Here is a 16959-nt window from a genome sequence, read left to right as displayed (position 1 = left end):
CTCAATATTCTGTAATAACCTAAATGGGAAAAAAATTTGAAAAAGAATAGATACATGTATATGTATAACTGAATCACTTTGCTGTACACCTGAAACTAACACAACATTGTTAACTATACTCCAATATAAAATAAAAACTTTAAAAAGATACCATATATATACCTATACTATATATTTATGGTATCTTTTAATCTATAATTGTATATCTGCTGCTTATTTTCATTTTAGAACCTAGTGTATTATTCTTTGCATTTATTTTATCAATAGATCAGTTAAGGAAGCAAAGGAAAAGAAAAAAACGTTATTTCTCATGAACAGCATTCTATTTTGAGGTGCTTTTTCCTCAGGGAATCGAAGAAAGATTTCTCGTGATATATAATCTCAAAAGCATTTAACTAGGTAATATAAAATACTGGTTCTTAAGTAAGCTTATTAAGAAATTATTCTTCAGACTTTCTTCATGGCATTGCACTTATCAAACAGGTATCAGAATGATAATATGAATACTTAAAAAGCATTTGAAATATCAGTAGAAGCTGCTTCCATTCCGAAATTATGTTTGCAAGAGTAGAGAAAAGATAACACTATTATCAGTGTTTTTACAGTGTGAACAGTTTTACATCGCTTATATTAAAATGTGGTTTGTAATATAGATGTTAATACAAAGTATCCGTAACTTGAAAATAAAATCATAATTATGCCTCCTGTATGGATGAAACATAAACTGCATTGAACTCTTGATTTCACAACCATGTTTTGAACACCCTTGTACTGTACAACAATTTCAACATCTAACGAAACTGAAGTGCTTCTAGAGAAGCATATATTAAGCTGTCCACTTTATTCTACTCTTTATTCCACTCTGTCGTGCTTTTAAATTTGGGAAATTAGTCTCTAGGTGAAGTCATGAAACTGATGCAGCCATCCAGAGCAACGTTAAACAGTGACTTTTAACTAGACGAATGCTAGTCCTGATCATTGAATCGTATGAATTATAAATCCTCACTTGTTAACTATAAGAGAAGTATATTTCATGATTTTTAGACTGCATATTTTTTCTGAATCCTGATTTTGTCTTCAAGTTATTATGTCTCTCAAAGCTTTAGCACCACTGTTTCCTATTACATTAAAAGTCGGTCAGACTAACCTAATTTTAATCAATATGTAGGATGGTATTTTCTTTGAGATTCAGCTACTTTCACAGTGTGTGCAGAGAGTAATTGAACCTAGATAATAGGTTAATGTAAATGCATATACAGTTGAAAAATGCTTTTGCCAAGCTATTCTCAAAAGCTTTAAATTTACATTTTAAGAAATCTGAAATTAGGTTTCAGGTGTTGGGCTTTTTCTACCCTGAACTTCTGTAATAAGCATTGTAATGACAGTACTGAATACAATATAAAATCCTGTAAGTTGTAGGGCTTGTGTTATTTCTTAAAACCTGTACTTTTAGCAACTAATTGCTGACCATTTATTATGTCAAGCACCACTAAATACTGGAAATCAATCTCTCGATATGCTCCCAGAGCCACAGGGGAAATGACGTAAATAGATAACAATCATGCAACTCAGTGACAGATATAAGCCTCAGATATTTCCATGGGCGCAAAGATGGAGCACCAGCTTACTGCCTGAATGAATCCACAGGAGATGAGGAAAGATAAATGAAACAGCCCAGATATTTAAGTTTAAAGTAGAATTTTGACAAGTCGATAACTGAATAAATTTTTTTGTAGAACTGCCATAACAAAGTACCACAAACGGGGTAGTTTAAAACAACAGAAATTTGTTCTCTCAAAGTTCAGAACATCAAAAGTCTGCAACCAAGATACTGGCAGAGTTGGTTCCTTCTGGAGTTTCTCGGAGATAAACCATCCCATGCCCCTCCGCTCGCTTCTGGTGATTCCTGGCACGTCTTGTCCTTCCATGACTTGTGGATCCATCCTTCAGTCCCTGTCTTCGCCTTCACATCACCTGCTTCTATATCTCTGTCTCTTAAAAGGATATACTCTTTTTGGATTTAGGGCAAACCCTAATCCAATATAATCCCAGTGCTAGCTAATTACATCTTCAAGGACCCTATTTCCAAATGTTACATTGTGAGTTTCTCCGTGAACATGAATTTGGTGGGGACACTATTCAACCCACCACACTGGGCAAAATACAAAAAAATAAAGAAAATGCCTGAAGGCAGAGAGGCATGAAAAGTTATTAGGAGGCTCAGAGTAATAAATTTAGAGTAAATGGAGTAAATTGAGTACTGTTCAGGTGATTCTAAGAAATTTGATGGGGTGCGGATTTGGAAAAGCCTCGTGTGCTACACTAAGATGTTTAGATTGTCTTCTGTAGGCATTTGGCTGTTAGAAACCTATAGGCCTTTGAAGTGGCCAGGGTAGAGCTGTATTTTTTAGGAAAGTGATATGTAAAACTGTTGGTTGGAAGACTAAGTTTGAAGACTGAGGTAACAGATGGTGGGTTCCTGAACAAAAAGTGTGGTAGTGACGCTAGACTGGTAATGATAGAACTTTGTATGTGATAAGATGAGCACAGTTAAGAAGAGAGGATTGGGGTAATTTTGAGATTGGCTTGGGAGACAACTTGATAACCTGTGCCATAACTAAAAATTTTCGTGGGGGAGGAAAGATATAATATTAAATTTTTAGATAGGGAATTTCATTGAGCAATCAGCAGTTTTCTAGAAACGCTTTCTGTCTAACATTATCCTAGGTATTTTGGAGACTAATATACACAACCATGGTCCTGTTTCAGGAACTTTACCAGACATTTGGAGTCATGAGACTAATAAAAGTGAAGCAGAAAACAACTGAAATCAACATATAATCAAGTGTAAGCTTAGTAGTTATGACTTGAACATACTGCAGAGTTTCAGATTAGAAAAAGACTTATGTCGAGCTATAAGAAGCCACATTTAGAAAGTGATACTGCATTTAGATTTGATAAGTCATATTTAAGTTGGCTCAAAGGAGGATAGCCTGACCAGAAAAGAAAGAGCAGCCAAACATTGGACTGCGTGGAATTCGGAACTGTGTACATAAAAATCTAGGCTACATAAAACCAACGTAAGCCCTCTTGGAATGTCAGGTAGGCAGATTGGTTACCACTGAAAAAAAGAAAGTTGTCTTTTAGTTGTAGTATCTTGACAGCAATATACAGTTCTGTTATTTTATTAGAGGGATCAAAGCCAATCTGGAAGCTTTTTACCCAAATCCATGTATGAGGCGATGAGAACAAGCACTACCAGAAAAGTTATATTTTGTGTCTTTTTGGTTATTTCACATATATCTTAGTTCTTCTTTGGCATACTGAACTTCTTGCACGTCTTTTAGACCTTCTTCACTTTACTGCTTTCTGTCTTACCCTTTATCTCCCTCATCAGAATTCAGCTCCAAGCAGACTCACATGAGCCATCTAAATGTTCCATACTCACTAGCACAGGAAGAGCTAGAGCGATGTGAAAAAGCGGATGGCAGTGATGACACGATGCCGCTAGTGTGTTAGGAGCTTCACGTGTTACCTCCTCCCGTGTACATGGTACCCTGATGTGAGGTGGTCACTGTCATCCCCTGATTACAAGTGGAAACCAAGACCCAGAGAGGTGAAGCAGCTTGATCATGTAGAGTAGCAACAGAACCTAGATCTATCTGTGTAGCCTTGGTTCACAGCCGCCGGGATATAGCGTGGTGACTTACCTGCATCTTGCCGCAGTCCACTAAATCGGTGGCCTCCGGATTCAGTTTCCTGAAGTGACTTACAGTCACGTCTTCTTTCTGTCCAGAAGTGCTCTGTGACGTCCTTATTCCTATAAAATTAAAATTAGGCACAGTTATTTCTGCCTCTTATCCGAGACCCCTCTGAAGGTCGTGAGAGCCTGCCTTTCTAGCCTTGTCTCTAACTACTTTCTTCCCAGTAGCCCCCTGGCCAGTCCCTGCCGCCCTTACCCGTCCTTACCCAGGTAGTGCTCCCCGCCTGCCCTTTCAGGAGTGATTCCTCTTTTTCTCTCCTGTCTGTTGACATTTTACCTTAGGTTTTATCGGGTTCTGATGCTGTCTTCCAAGAGACCGTGTTTGCTTCTCCATCCCTCCTCTTACTTCTGCAGTGCTTTGTTTGCTGCCCCCATGCCGCTTCATTTTTTGCTTGTCTTGCATTTTAGGTAATGTATAGTTATTTGAACTAGATTATAAACTTCTTGAAGGCAGCAACTATGATTTTCACATTGTTGTGGTATCTAGTGTAGGGCCTGGTACATCTTAAGCCTCGATAGGTCAAGAGTAAGGATGGAAATGAGTATCGACCCCAAGTCTACAGTCAGTAATCCAGCTGCTTCCTGGCCGACTAGAGTAGGAGGGTTTCAAACCAGCAGATTTGTTGAATACCCAGAAATGCCTGCTGCAGGAGAAAGCACTGCTGAGAGGATAAAGAAATTACCTTTGAACCTCTCAGCTCTTGTTTTTCCAATTATGTTCTGGAATGGCTGCATAGACCCCCAGGGTACTCTTTAAAATGCAGATTCCAGAAAATGGTATCCAGAAATGTACCTTTGTAGCAAGATTCCCAGTTTATTTACTTATTTATTTATCTGAGATTTTTTAAATAGAAACATTACATAAATTTAAGAAAGTGCCACAAATCCTAAGTGTGTGGCTTAGTTAATTTTCATGCAGAGAACACAGCTATATAACCAGCACCAGATCAATGTAGCCTGCATTCCAGAAGCCACTGCCACACTTCCCTTATTCACCAGTTAATCCCTTCAACCCACCCCTCTAGAGTTTCCTGCATTTTAGTACAGGAAGTTGCAGAACTTCTGCCTAAATCCAGGCCTGCTCCTGGTCATGCACATGTAACAAGCATATTCCCCAAGCTACTTCCTCCTTTTTCTCCTTTCTCCTTTGTTTTCTTGTCATCTTCTCTCTCCTTTATAATAAAAATTAATAAAAATTTTCTTCTTAAGAATTCTTCTAAGTTTTTCCTCAGTGTTGAACTCCTTAAGTCCTAGGATCACATTTTGGGAGTCTCCCCCTTCTCTTATAGGGTTCCAGAATTAATCCACTAGGCATAGAAGATTCTGCTTTTTTTTTTTCCTCAAACATTATTTGGAAGATTGAAAGGATAAAAATTTCCAAACATTGATGCCACTGATAATTTATTTTTTTCTAAACCAAAAGCTTATCTTATAAAATAGGTCACTACACTTTAAAGAAAGGTACATATATTTTTAAATTGCTTTAAGCATTAATTAAGAACTCAATATATATGAGATTCATATATACAAACTACATAAAATAAGCAACAAGAATTTACCATATAGTGCAAGGCGTTATACCTAATATCTTGTAATAACCTGTAATGGAATATAATCTGCAAAAACCCTGAATCACTATGCTGTACACCTGAAACTAACATAATATTATAAATCAACTATATTTCAATTAAAAAAAAGGACTCAATTTTAGAGTTTGTGATAGTTTAACATTATCTTCAGATGAGTACACTGTTATACTGTACAGGCCCGGTTTACTAAGCAAATTAAAGCTGTAAACAGTTTTGACTGAGTTTAGTTTGCTCAAGAAAATATCTTTAAGTGAACAATAGTACCTTGATTGTTTCTATCCATAAAGATGATGCTAATTGCCAATATATTTTATCTTTTACTGAACAGGTTTTCCGCTTTTGAACTTTTACTTAACAATTAGAGTTATTCTGTTTGAGAATTTGTTTTTAAATTTACACCTTCCTTCTCCCCCCAGTTTGATATAGTCAGGTTTTCACTATATTTTTAGGAACTGAAAGGAAACCATAAATAAGAAATTAACTTTATGAATACATGTTGTTGTGATTTGTTAAAGAAAACATTGCAGTAGCTACCATGCGATGTATTAATTGCAATTAAGTAGGGTAAATTAGAATTGTGCAGCCCTTGATTTTTTTTTTAATATTTTCAAGAGGAAAAGTATCCCATTAAGTTGATTTGCAGCACTTATGTAAATGATGTTATATTTTTATTTCTTAGGATTGAATATTCTTTGTGTCATTTATATTCTTTTTGGAAAACATCTATTTATAATATTGAAGACAATCATGTAGTAACTTCATTGAAAAATAAGATTAGAGGGTCTTAAAAGACTTTTAAAGGTTCTCTAATTCATTCTTCTGTCTTCATATATGACTTTTTTTTTTTCAGTCCCTTTGTTCAGAGCACCCATGCTGTCGATTCTTTTAGCATACTGGCTTCATATTATCATTTTTTTCTCTTTAAATTTTATAACCTACCATTCATTCCATTTAAACTGCTCATTTAGGAACTATTTACTTGAAACCTCATCAAAACTTATAACGTTTCCAAAACCAAGCTCTCAAACTTGAGATTAATATCATTGAATTCAATTTCTTCTGTTCTCTTATTCCTGATTATTCTGGCCTTCCTTCCTTGTCCATTTTCTTCGATCTCTCATATTTTCCTGTTCTCTCACCCTCTTCCGAGGGACTCAACTGGTCCCCCAAGGACACTAAGGTCAACCTTTCTTCCAGAATCTCCATCCTCTTTTTTTCAACCATATCCTCCTTGTCAATACCCTTTCCTGTTAAGCTCTACTGTTTACTTGATTGCTACTTATAAGATATTATGGAAAATAATAAAGTTTGATTGGATGTATTCCGCAGTGTTCGTTCCTAAAGTTTCTCAGTAGTACATCTGTCTCCTAGTCTTCACACTCATTAGATAACCTTATTCCCTATGTGAGACACCAAAAGGACTGTCTATGCCCAAGAACTCATTTCATTTCTGGTCACTCCCCGTGTCCTTCTGTCTGACTGCTCTACCCATCACTCCCCTGAAAATCATACCAGGTTCTCCAGGGCTTTCCACGTTGTTAAATCAGCTGGACACTTTTCAGTCATTTTTAAAATCCACAGCATTTGCAAGCAATTCTTACTTTCCTAGAATTTATAAACTACTTGATGATAAGAGTAAAACTTTTTGCCTTTCTTTAAAAGAACATGTTGTTCCCCAAGTAATCCACAAATATTTTTGTAAATGTTGTAAAAGATTCAAATAATACAGAACTATGTAAAAGAAAATATGTCTCCTTTTTCCTTATTCCTCTCTCAACTTGTAAAACTTGTTCCACAGTTAACAGTGGTTTACAGTTTTGTGCAGATCTTTCCAATTGCTTTTCTAAGCTTTTTTACACATGTTCATGTGTAAAAAATACATGTGTATATAATTTGTAAGCATTTAAAATTAATATTACATTTTTAAGTGTAAAATCTAAACATGTTGATATTACTGTTCAGAAGGAAGCTGACACGGAGAACCTCAAACATCAGTGTCAACAAAAAAGGATTTTTTAGTAAACTAACAGTCATTTTTTGTCACTTGGAATACGTGTCAGTTTGTTAGGGCTGCCATAACAAAGTACCGCAGATTGGGTGGCTTAAACCACAAAAATTTATTGTTCATAGTTCTAGGGACTAGAAGTCTGAGATCAAGGTGTCAGCAGGGTTGGTTTCCTCAGAGGCCTCCCTCCTTAGCTTTTAGATAGATGGCTCTGCCTTCTCCTCCCTGTGTCTGTTTTACCTGATCTTTCCTCTGTGCATGTCTGTGTCCTCCTCACAAGGAGAGCAGTCAGATTTAGGCCCACCCTGATGTCCTCATGTTAATTTGGTTACCTCTCTAAGGACTCCATCTCCACCTCCTGAGGTACTTAAACATATGGCACGTGGCAGAGGGGTATACAGTTCAGCCCATAAGAGAGCATGACTGTTCAATTGGGACATTTGTTAAACATATGTCTCATAAAAACCACTGGTCACTTATTCACGTCTCATTTTAAAAGTGCTTAATTGAGTACATATTGCACATTTATAAAGGATTTGGATAAGTGACCTATAAATTTATATAAATATAGCAAATAAAAAATTACTTTGTTTTGAAATTTTAATTTTTGAAGCCAAAGTTTATTGAAGTTATGCTATAATCTAAAGATAGAGGAATAAAACAGAACTCTCATGCCTTCTTTCTAGCCATAAAATGTTTTAATTACCTCAAATTTCTGCATTATAATGCATATACTGCATTTTAAGTTATATTTTATGTTAATTATACTAATGAAAAGTTGTGAGCTATCTTAAAGCATCTGGTATTAATCCAAAGCAGATTTTCAATACTGAATAAATAAATTCCTAGGTTATTCTTCTTTCTTAGCATAAATGATAAATATACAATTTCTTGTTCTCTATCTTGCTAGTTTAAGGTTTTTTTTTCAATTTAGTCTTATTAAGAATCAGGCACATGAAAAATGCTCAACATCACTATTAGAGAAATGCAGATGAAAACTACAATGAGGTACCACCTCATGTTGGTCAGAATGGCCATCATCAAAACGTCTACAAATAACAAATGCTAGAGAGGGTGTGGAGAAGGGAATCCTCCTGCACTGTTGATGGGAATGTAAATTGATACAACCACTATGGAGAACAGTATGAAGGTTCCTTAAAAAGCTAAAACTTGAACTATCATATGATACAGCAATTCCACTCCTGGGCATATATCCAGAGAAAACCATAATTCAAAAAGATATATACACCCCAGTGTTCACTGCAGCACTATTTACAATAGCCAAGACATGGAAGCAACCCAAGTGTCCATCAACAGAGGAATCAATAAAGATGTGGTACATGTATACAATGGAATATTACTCAGCCATTAAAAAGAATGAAATAATGCCATTTGCAGCAACATAGATGGACCTAGAGATTATCATACCAAGTGAAGTAAGTCATACAAAGACAAATATCATATGATATCACTCATATGTGGAATCTGATTTTTTAAAAGATACAAATAAGCTTATTTACAAAACAGAAACAGACTCACAGACATAGAAAAGAAACTTATGGTTACCAAAGAGGAAATGTGGGAGGAGGAATAAATCAGGAGCTTGGGATGAACACAGACACACTACCATATATAAATTAGATAATCAACAAGGACTTACTTTATAGCACAGGGAACTCTACTCAATATTCTGTGATAACCTGCATAAGAATCTAAAAAAGAATGAATGTGTGTGTGTATATAACTGAATCACTCTGCTGTACACCTGAAACTAACATTGTAAATCAACTATACTCCAATAAAATTTTAATTAAAAAAATAAAATATTCTGATGGAAAAACATAGTAAAAGAAAATCAGTAAAAAGTCATTTCAGATTTCTCCAGCAGTACTGGTTATTCTTGAAATAAGTGCTTCCTGATTATAAATGAAAAACTCATGGAAGAATTTTATTATAGATAGGATGAAAAGGCTCGTTTGTTTCTGCTCGTTTTTTCCAGATAATATTTCTTTGAAAATATATCTCTTTTGAATTGGCATATAATTTACGTACAGAAATTCAAAAGTCTTAAATCTATGAGTTTTGACTGAACTTAAATATCCCAGTGCAAAATTTTTGAATGCCTTTTTCCCCCTAATGTGTACTTCTGTTTAAGAACAAATCTGAGGAATTTCTTATGAATTAGCCAGTTTTTAAAAACAGAGAGAAAAAGCACAGTTGAAAGAGAAGCTTTAGTCTTTAAACAATCTATATACTTATAGTGTCACAAACTTTCAGTATGTGAAGGTAAGTTTGCATTTTGATATTTGCAAGCTCTAATGTAAGATTTTTAAAATCTATAAAGAAAAAGCCAATGTTTTAAAAATGGAATTATATACAAAAGCAAATTGTGTAAAAAAATCATTACGTACATACAAATATGCCCCTGTAATACACTGATACAAAAGTACATTTGTAATGCATTAATTACTAGTGATGGAGAAATAGGAAAACTTTTGAAATCTCTGGAGAAATATGTTTTTCTTAATTATATGCTTATAGTATATACTAATAACCACCAAATATCAATATTTTTGATATTGCCAAAAATTTTTATTGGCAAAAAACTGCTTACTAAAAACAAATCATTATTTAATGAGCTCAGTCTGAATCTGAAGAGAGTAAACTCTGATTTTATTAATTTTAAATAACATTCACTCTACATAGTTGTTTACATCATCACTTTTTCTCTAAGATTTATATATGAAATGTCCTGAGTTTAACTGTTCTTTATGCCATTTTTGAGGAATTTAGTTTCATTTGTTAGCTTCATTTAAGACTTAAAAAATACGAAGCTATTAATAGATGTTCTAGATTTTTTTTTAAATTCCTGAATTACAGTAAATATACACAGTTCTACAGTCATTTTACATTTCACTGTAGTGTTTAAATATATTTTTTATTTAAATTGTTTTAAAATATGTTGAAGCAAGTATTTGAAGCCTCTTTTTTTTAAATAACAGAAATGTTCTGTATTCTATAAATAATATATCTTTTTTCCTGAGACAGTTATTCATGTGAGTTTTAAGTGCAGAACCCTAACATTATAAATCCATATGTGACTAAGATATAGATTAAATGTAATAGTATTATAATAGTTTAAGAGCATTAACTATTAATTACCCTGAGGCAAAATTATCTGGGAAAGTTTTATTAAAAAGAGGTAGAATTTGAGTTGGTATTAAATCAAGCTGAATTTTGGTTATCCAGTAAGAATGAAGATCATTCCTTGATATGGGTCAGGAAGAAAAAAAATGGAACAGCCTTTAGAACCCATGTAGGGGTAGAAATGAGGATAGGATGTTTGGAGGCCATATTTTTTATTATTATTATTTTTTTCTTTTACTGAGATGTAATTTTTTTTAATAGAAATAGTGTGAAAATAAATGTATTTACTGTGGCATCCTAATCATTTCTACCTCCAAACCCTTCCCATCCTCTGTTAATTTCCTCGTCACAGTCTACCTGTTTAAAATCCTCTCCCAGTATTCCTAATTTATCTCAACATAGTCTCCACTGAAATACCCTGTTTACAGTCAACCATCTTTGTACCCTGCAGTAATGTCATCTTTTATATTTCTCTAGAACTCACTGAACACACAGCGAAGTTGACAGCCAAAATTATAGAGTCCTTACCAAATACCATGTAATTTAGTAGCTAATTTTATTAACTTCTGATCTGTTCAGTCCTATAGCAATTCTCAGTAAGAAAGATATTATTATTACCTGCATTTACGAAGGAGGCAACTCAAGCACAGACTCAGATCTTGGTCTACTAATTCTAGAGTGTTAAGCACAGTGCCCTCATTTTATTTTGTCTGTGTGATGAGATATCTCGTTATGTACATGTTACTATGTTTCCTTTTGAGCAAAAACACCACATTTTATATTTACTTGTTTTCTTATATTATGGAATACAGTATCTCATACTGCGTAGATATTTGTTGGTTTGATTGATTAATTGATTGATTCAAAAGTGTTTGATTTAATTGCCGAGGGCTTTGGCCTCCAAGCAATTTTAAATTTTCAAAGATTTGTGAGCAGTAGACTAATGATAGTGGTGATTTTGGAAGTTTTAGTTAGAAGTGAGAGACTGGAGAGTAAAGATTAGAGGAGCCTTTAATTGAAGCCTTCAAACACTAGGCTTAAAGAAGTAGAAAACCACACCAAGAATTTGATGTCTCATGTGGCAGGTTAGCATGCTTAGCCAGTAGCATCCATCATTAGTTAAACCCATTCTCAAGGCCTGCAGAGCCGCGGTACTGTCAGCAGTGTTATATGGGTCTAATATCTGAATCCTTATCAGCGTCATTTTCACTTCTGAGACAGGTTTCATTTATCATACCGTTGTGCTATATTTCACATCAAAAGTCAAGATAAAGTCTCTGATGTCAAAGATTTAGAGGCAGTGATTTTCCAGACTTGCTCATCAGAATGCAGTTGATCCTGGACATTCGGAGAAAATGGATGACACTGGACTTCTGAAGCAGTTGGCATTAGGTGAACTTTAGAGAGAGTATCATTCTTAGGACAATAGAAGAGAAGTTTCAAGGACCAAAGCTATCGGAAGGACTGGACTAGAAAAACTGTCGTAGCAGGTCGTCCAGCATGATGTAAGAGGACCCGGACTGAGCTATGTTTTACTCATGTTGCAATCAGTGAGGTGGTCACAGGAAAAAATACCAAGTACAAACAGGATCAAAGGATGATCTAGTAGATATGCTAAAAGATTCACTATGAAGGAATAATTGCCTAGCCAGCCAGGGTACTTTCATCCACGTGAATATGCTTCCATATATAGGATTATCAAAGATTATCATGTGAGCACTGGGAGTGAAGATGTGAATATCCATTTTCACAGATAATCCAAAATAGAAGAGGGAAAACATGAGAGACTATGCTTCAAAAGACAGTGGTCCTTTTTTTGTTTATTTTCTGTTTAAATGCATTTTATAGACTTTTCTTGATAATAGCATCTTTTTACCACCTAATAGCCCCATAAGTAACAAAAAATGATCTGTACCAGGGAAATGAATTAAAGAGAGGTTAAATGGCTTTCCTGGGGGAAATCACTGAATTTATTTGCAAAGCTAGAATAGGGCAAAAGAGAAACTCTGTTCCTAATGCATTTCTTACACCAATCACAGATGCAAAAAGTTCAGTGATAGGAAATGAGTGATTTTATTTTTAACACAGAATAATGTAAATTTTAAGCTATATTAGTTGTTTTTGTCGTTGTTGCTCTTGCCTTGTAGATTACGCTTATAATAATGACTTGAGAATAGTAATGCTCCCTGATGGTTGATTTTTTTTCCAAGGATAAAAAGGGGAAAAGCCCACATATTTTTACTAAATTATACTTTTCATATATATCTGATATGACAGAGTTACCAAAACTTTTGCATTGTAGATTTACATATTCAGTGTATCTTATATCAAAAGCTGTTCTGTTGGATTTTATAAAGAAGAATATAACAAATAACTTTTCATTTTGAACTTACTACTTTAGTTACCAAAAAAATTCCGAGAGTATACTGTGCATTTCAAGCTTTCATTCATTAGTAAATAAAAGAAAACCTATAGTAAGTCTAGAAATGTGTTGTCAAGAAAATATTAATTACTAAAATTACTTAGAAGCTGAATCATAGGACCTTTTAAGTTTTTGCTGTACACTTGAAAGAAACCTAGTCTTACGATGTCACTTTTTTTTAACCTCTCAACATTTTGAAAGCACAGTGAATATGAGAAGCTCTCTCATCAATCATATTATCGGTTTTGTTCAAAAAGAAAAGGTGCTTCTCCAAACGTAGTTTATCCCCAGTAGCTATCTCACCAGTGGCTGCGGCGTAGGGTTGTTTTATAGTATCCACAGAGTTTTCCAGCCCTGCAGTCCGTGTTCTCATTGGCTGACCTTCTAGGGAGGGCCAGTTATAATTAACTATTTCAGCATATTCTGCTGAGGATTTCCTTAGTATTGATTGGAGTTTCTTGTTTTTGTTGTTCTGTTTTACTTTTTCTCCCCCCTTTACAATATGTGAACTACCAGTCTAATTACTGCTGTAATTCAGGTGAAGCTCATAAGGACCGCCAGTTCTCCACTGTACTAGCAGAGCCAACAGCTTTTTGTAGAGAAGAGTTTGAATAAAACCAATCACACCCTTACTAGCCTGGGGAAATCAACCCAGTGGCATTCTTTGCCACCTAGAGGTAGATAATACCTATTTATATCTCTTCTTTCAGATAAATCCAGGAGGACTTCACCTAGTCATTGTATGATCTATATCACATCTGCGCTTTGGTCTAGCAGCCTAGCAAGAACGAGTGCTACCTCAGAGAAGCTTATGTAGTTTGATGAATAAAAAGAGGACCTCTACAGAAAGGGCTAGGAATATGTAACTATCAAGAAATAGAGACATCTTTTATTAGAATGTCGGAGTGCTAAGTACCTTGGGATTTCCACTTGTTTTGTGCACCAGCAGTGGTGACCCCAATACTCCCATTTGCCAACAGAAGCCCACTCACCCACTTGCCTGTTCTCATACTTTGTTTATTTACTGAAGACTCAAATAATAGGTTCCATCTTAAGCAAGATTATAGTATCATACAGTGGGAAGATCATAGAATGCCTGTAAGTACTGCTATTAAACTTAACACTGAATAAGATAATATATCTTAACAGTTCAAAAGAATCTCTTCCTGGATGTCAGTATTCTCAGAAAGAAAACTGAGAAGGAAATAATAAAGATGATTTCATTTTAGTTCTGGGTACGTGAGCACACAAAGGAGACTCAGGCCTAGGGTTGTCATTGCTGCATTCCTACTAACTAATATATTTTAAAATAGCATCTTCTTTATTTAGAGTTACATGGTGTAAAAAAAAGAAATAATTCTATCATATATAAAAAATGGATCCTTCATTGTATATAGGCTTTGATCAGGAAAGCAGTGGCTTAAATGTTAAATAGCCAAGATTAACTTTAAAGACATAAGTTTATTTAAGAGCAATGAGGCAACCCTTTTGACTTCTCCGAAGTCCTGCCAAAGAAAACACGAGTTTCATCCTACATTCTGATTTTATGTTGACAATAAATCATCATGTTTTCTTTTATTGCTGTTGCAGTATTTCTGTTGCAAAGAATGAGAATCATATGCTAGACAATTGAAAGATTATCACTTAAATATTTTCTTAAATTTCAAGTCTGCTGTTCTTGTACAGGAAATTGTAAATAAGGGCCTGAAAAAAGGCTGAAAGGATTCACACAGGTAATTTTTCGTGACATATGCCAGAAGGGGGAAGGAAAATGAACAAATGAAATTTCATAACTAATTTGAGTCAAACTGCATGAAAAGATGGGACAGAAAGAATTCATGTAGATGGTAAATTATAATCACAGCAGTGTTTCCTCTAGCTGTTGACAAGCTCTCGGTTCATTTTGCAATCATGTATTTTAAAATGAAAGAAAGGACCAAACGTGCTTTTGTGGATTTGACCTTGAACTGAAACTATCATTTGGGTAACACCAGACAATATCAAATCTTAGTTTTCATTTGCCATTTTCTTGGTGTCATAAATGCTTTTTTGTAAATAAGTTACATTTTTTCAGTGATCAAAATTCAAAATCACATCTCTCTGGGATTAGTGTGAGCACATTTTTTTTTTTTTTCTTGTAAGGAACTTTTGCCAAAGCATACCTGCTTTGTTATGATGATTAGAATTAAGGGAGATATTGCATGTGGAACTTGTGTTAAACACAAAATGAGTGCTTGATAAAGGGTAGTTGTTATTAGTACTTGATATGGTTGTATTTGTTACTATCTATGCTGTTAAAGTTATTAGAATAATAAAACCTTCACTTCTTAGTTCTGAAGATCTTAGTTTCTAATCAGACGAAGGAATGTCAAGCACATAGCTTATAGTATTTGTTTTGCTATACTATTGTCATTCATTAGTAATATTTAATAGAATAAAAAGAAAACATGATAGGATTCCTCAGAAGCTATAATGTGAATGAATGAGGAATAGCTATTTTTTCAGTCAGTTTGCTTGAAGCTGTGCTTTAAAAATATTTCCAAACACACCTTTGAATGAGGCAGCTGCACTACAAATGACTGAGAAATCAGAGATGGAAACAAAGACAGTTTAGGTCAGAAGATCAAGAGTAGCCTTCACATGAAAATACGAAGACAGAATTGATGACAATACACACAAGATTGTCTGTGCTTCCAAAAGATGGTAGGAATCATCTAATGCAGTTCCTAGCTTTATGGATGAGGGCATATTGAGTATCTGAGTGATTTGGTGACGTGCCCAGGGTTGAGGACAAGAAGGAATAACTTTCTGACTCCTAGTTAAATACTCTTTCCATTAAAGTAGAAATACTGTGGGCATCAGCAAAATATCCTGGATGGAGATTTTTGTCAAATGTCTGCAGCTGACTGGTATCAGCCAGTATAGCTCCTACTAGGTATAGAACACTGTACATTCCTCAATGGGGTTAAACAATTTTAATAATTATGTTTTGAAAAAAATCAGTTGAAACTCTCTAATAAAATGAATGCATTTATAAAGCTATCTCCTTATTTTTAAAACTTTGATAATGTGGGAAAGTCATATAACTTTAATAGATCATTTTTTACTTACTTTGAAGGATGGAGAGTCATTAAACTTAGTTGCTCTCATTTGTACCTTATGTTCTATTAAGTACATTTTACAGTCACTCTGGAAGAATCATTACGTTGTGTGTATGTGTTTGTGGTAAACCTTTTAACAACTTATATTAAGTTTGCTTCTGCTATTAGGTTGCTTTCTACAGCTTACAGTTACATAAGCAACCAACATTTTCATCTCTTATTTCTAGTTAACTGATAATTATTTTATTCAAAAATAACTAATAATTATTTTATTCAAAAACTATAAACAGGGGCTTAATTCATAGATTCATCCATTGTTTATCTTCAAGGCATAAAACTATACAATACAAAGAAAAGAACTACCAAAAATCTGCTTTCCCCAGATTGTAATTTTTGCTTCTTTGTCTTGTTTTATAGAGCTACATTCATGGGAGCAGCCAGGCTCAATTCGTGGCAGAGTCACACATTATTCTGGTACTAAGTATCCTTTAAAACACTGATGGATTGAAAAGGACAAAGCAAAGCTGCATGCTATCAAATTGATTTTTTTCTAACAAATATCAAGACTCTTAAGACATTAAATTTTAAACTTTACCATGTGACTAATTTCCTAATTCTTATGCTAATTATTTTCTCTTACAATGTAATTTTTAAAATTCTGAACCATTAATAGGCTATAATTTTCTTTTTTTTTTTTAACTGACTATTGAATTTTGAAGTATAGCTTTTGCTCTGCATTGATTATCTCTGGCTAGAGTTTTTTTGTGAGATTTGTAATGGTTTTACCCTTTAGGATCTTAATGGGGAGAAAAAAGTGTCCTATAATATAAAAAGCAGGATAAAAAAATTATCTTAGTACTGGTGCCCTTAAATGTCATAGTAAGTGAGAAGAGGGAGATTTAGGATAATTAGACATCTTTTTGGAACATAGC

The 16959-nt window shown here is 34.3% G+C and overlaps 1 protein-coding gene across 8 annotated transcripts in view; it reads left to right on the top strand.

Moving 5' to 3' along the window:
- TUSC3 (tumor suppressor candidate 3) overlaps nucleotides 1–16959 on the top strand; it is a 174439-nt gene that overhangs the window by 126216 nt on the left and 31264 nt on the right. For 4 of the 8 annotated variants that reach the window (XM_057697255.1, XM_057697257.1, XM_057697256.1 and 1 more), the window contains exon 7: nucleotides 16445–16508. The exons of the other annotated variants lie outside the window; for them this stretch is intronic. In XM_057697255.1, coding sequence (XP_057553238.1) covers nucleotides 16445–16508 — 64 coding nt within the window. The remainder of the gene's footprint in view (nucleotides 1–16444; nucleotides 16509–16959) is intronic. 8 annotated transcript variants of the gene reach the window in all.

This window comes from Hippopotamus amphibius, chromosome 10, assembly GCF_030028045.1.
Source record: "Hippopotamus amphibius kiboko isolate mHipAmp2 chromosome 10, mHipAmp2.hap2, whole genome shotgun sequence".
In the NCBI taxonomy this organism is placed as follows: Eukaryota; Metazoa; Chordata; class Mammalia; order Artiodactyla; family Hippopotamidae; genus Hippopotamus; species Hippopotamus amphibius.
The sequence above is the reverse complement of the archived record's forward strand: the minus strand, read 5'-3'. Positions and strand labels throughout refer to the sequence as shown.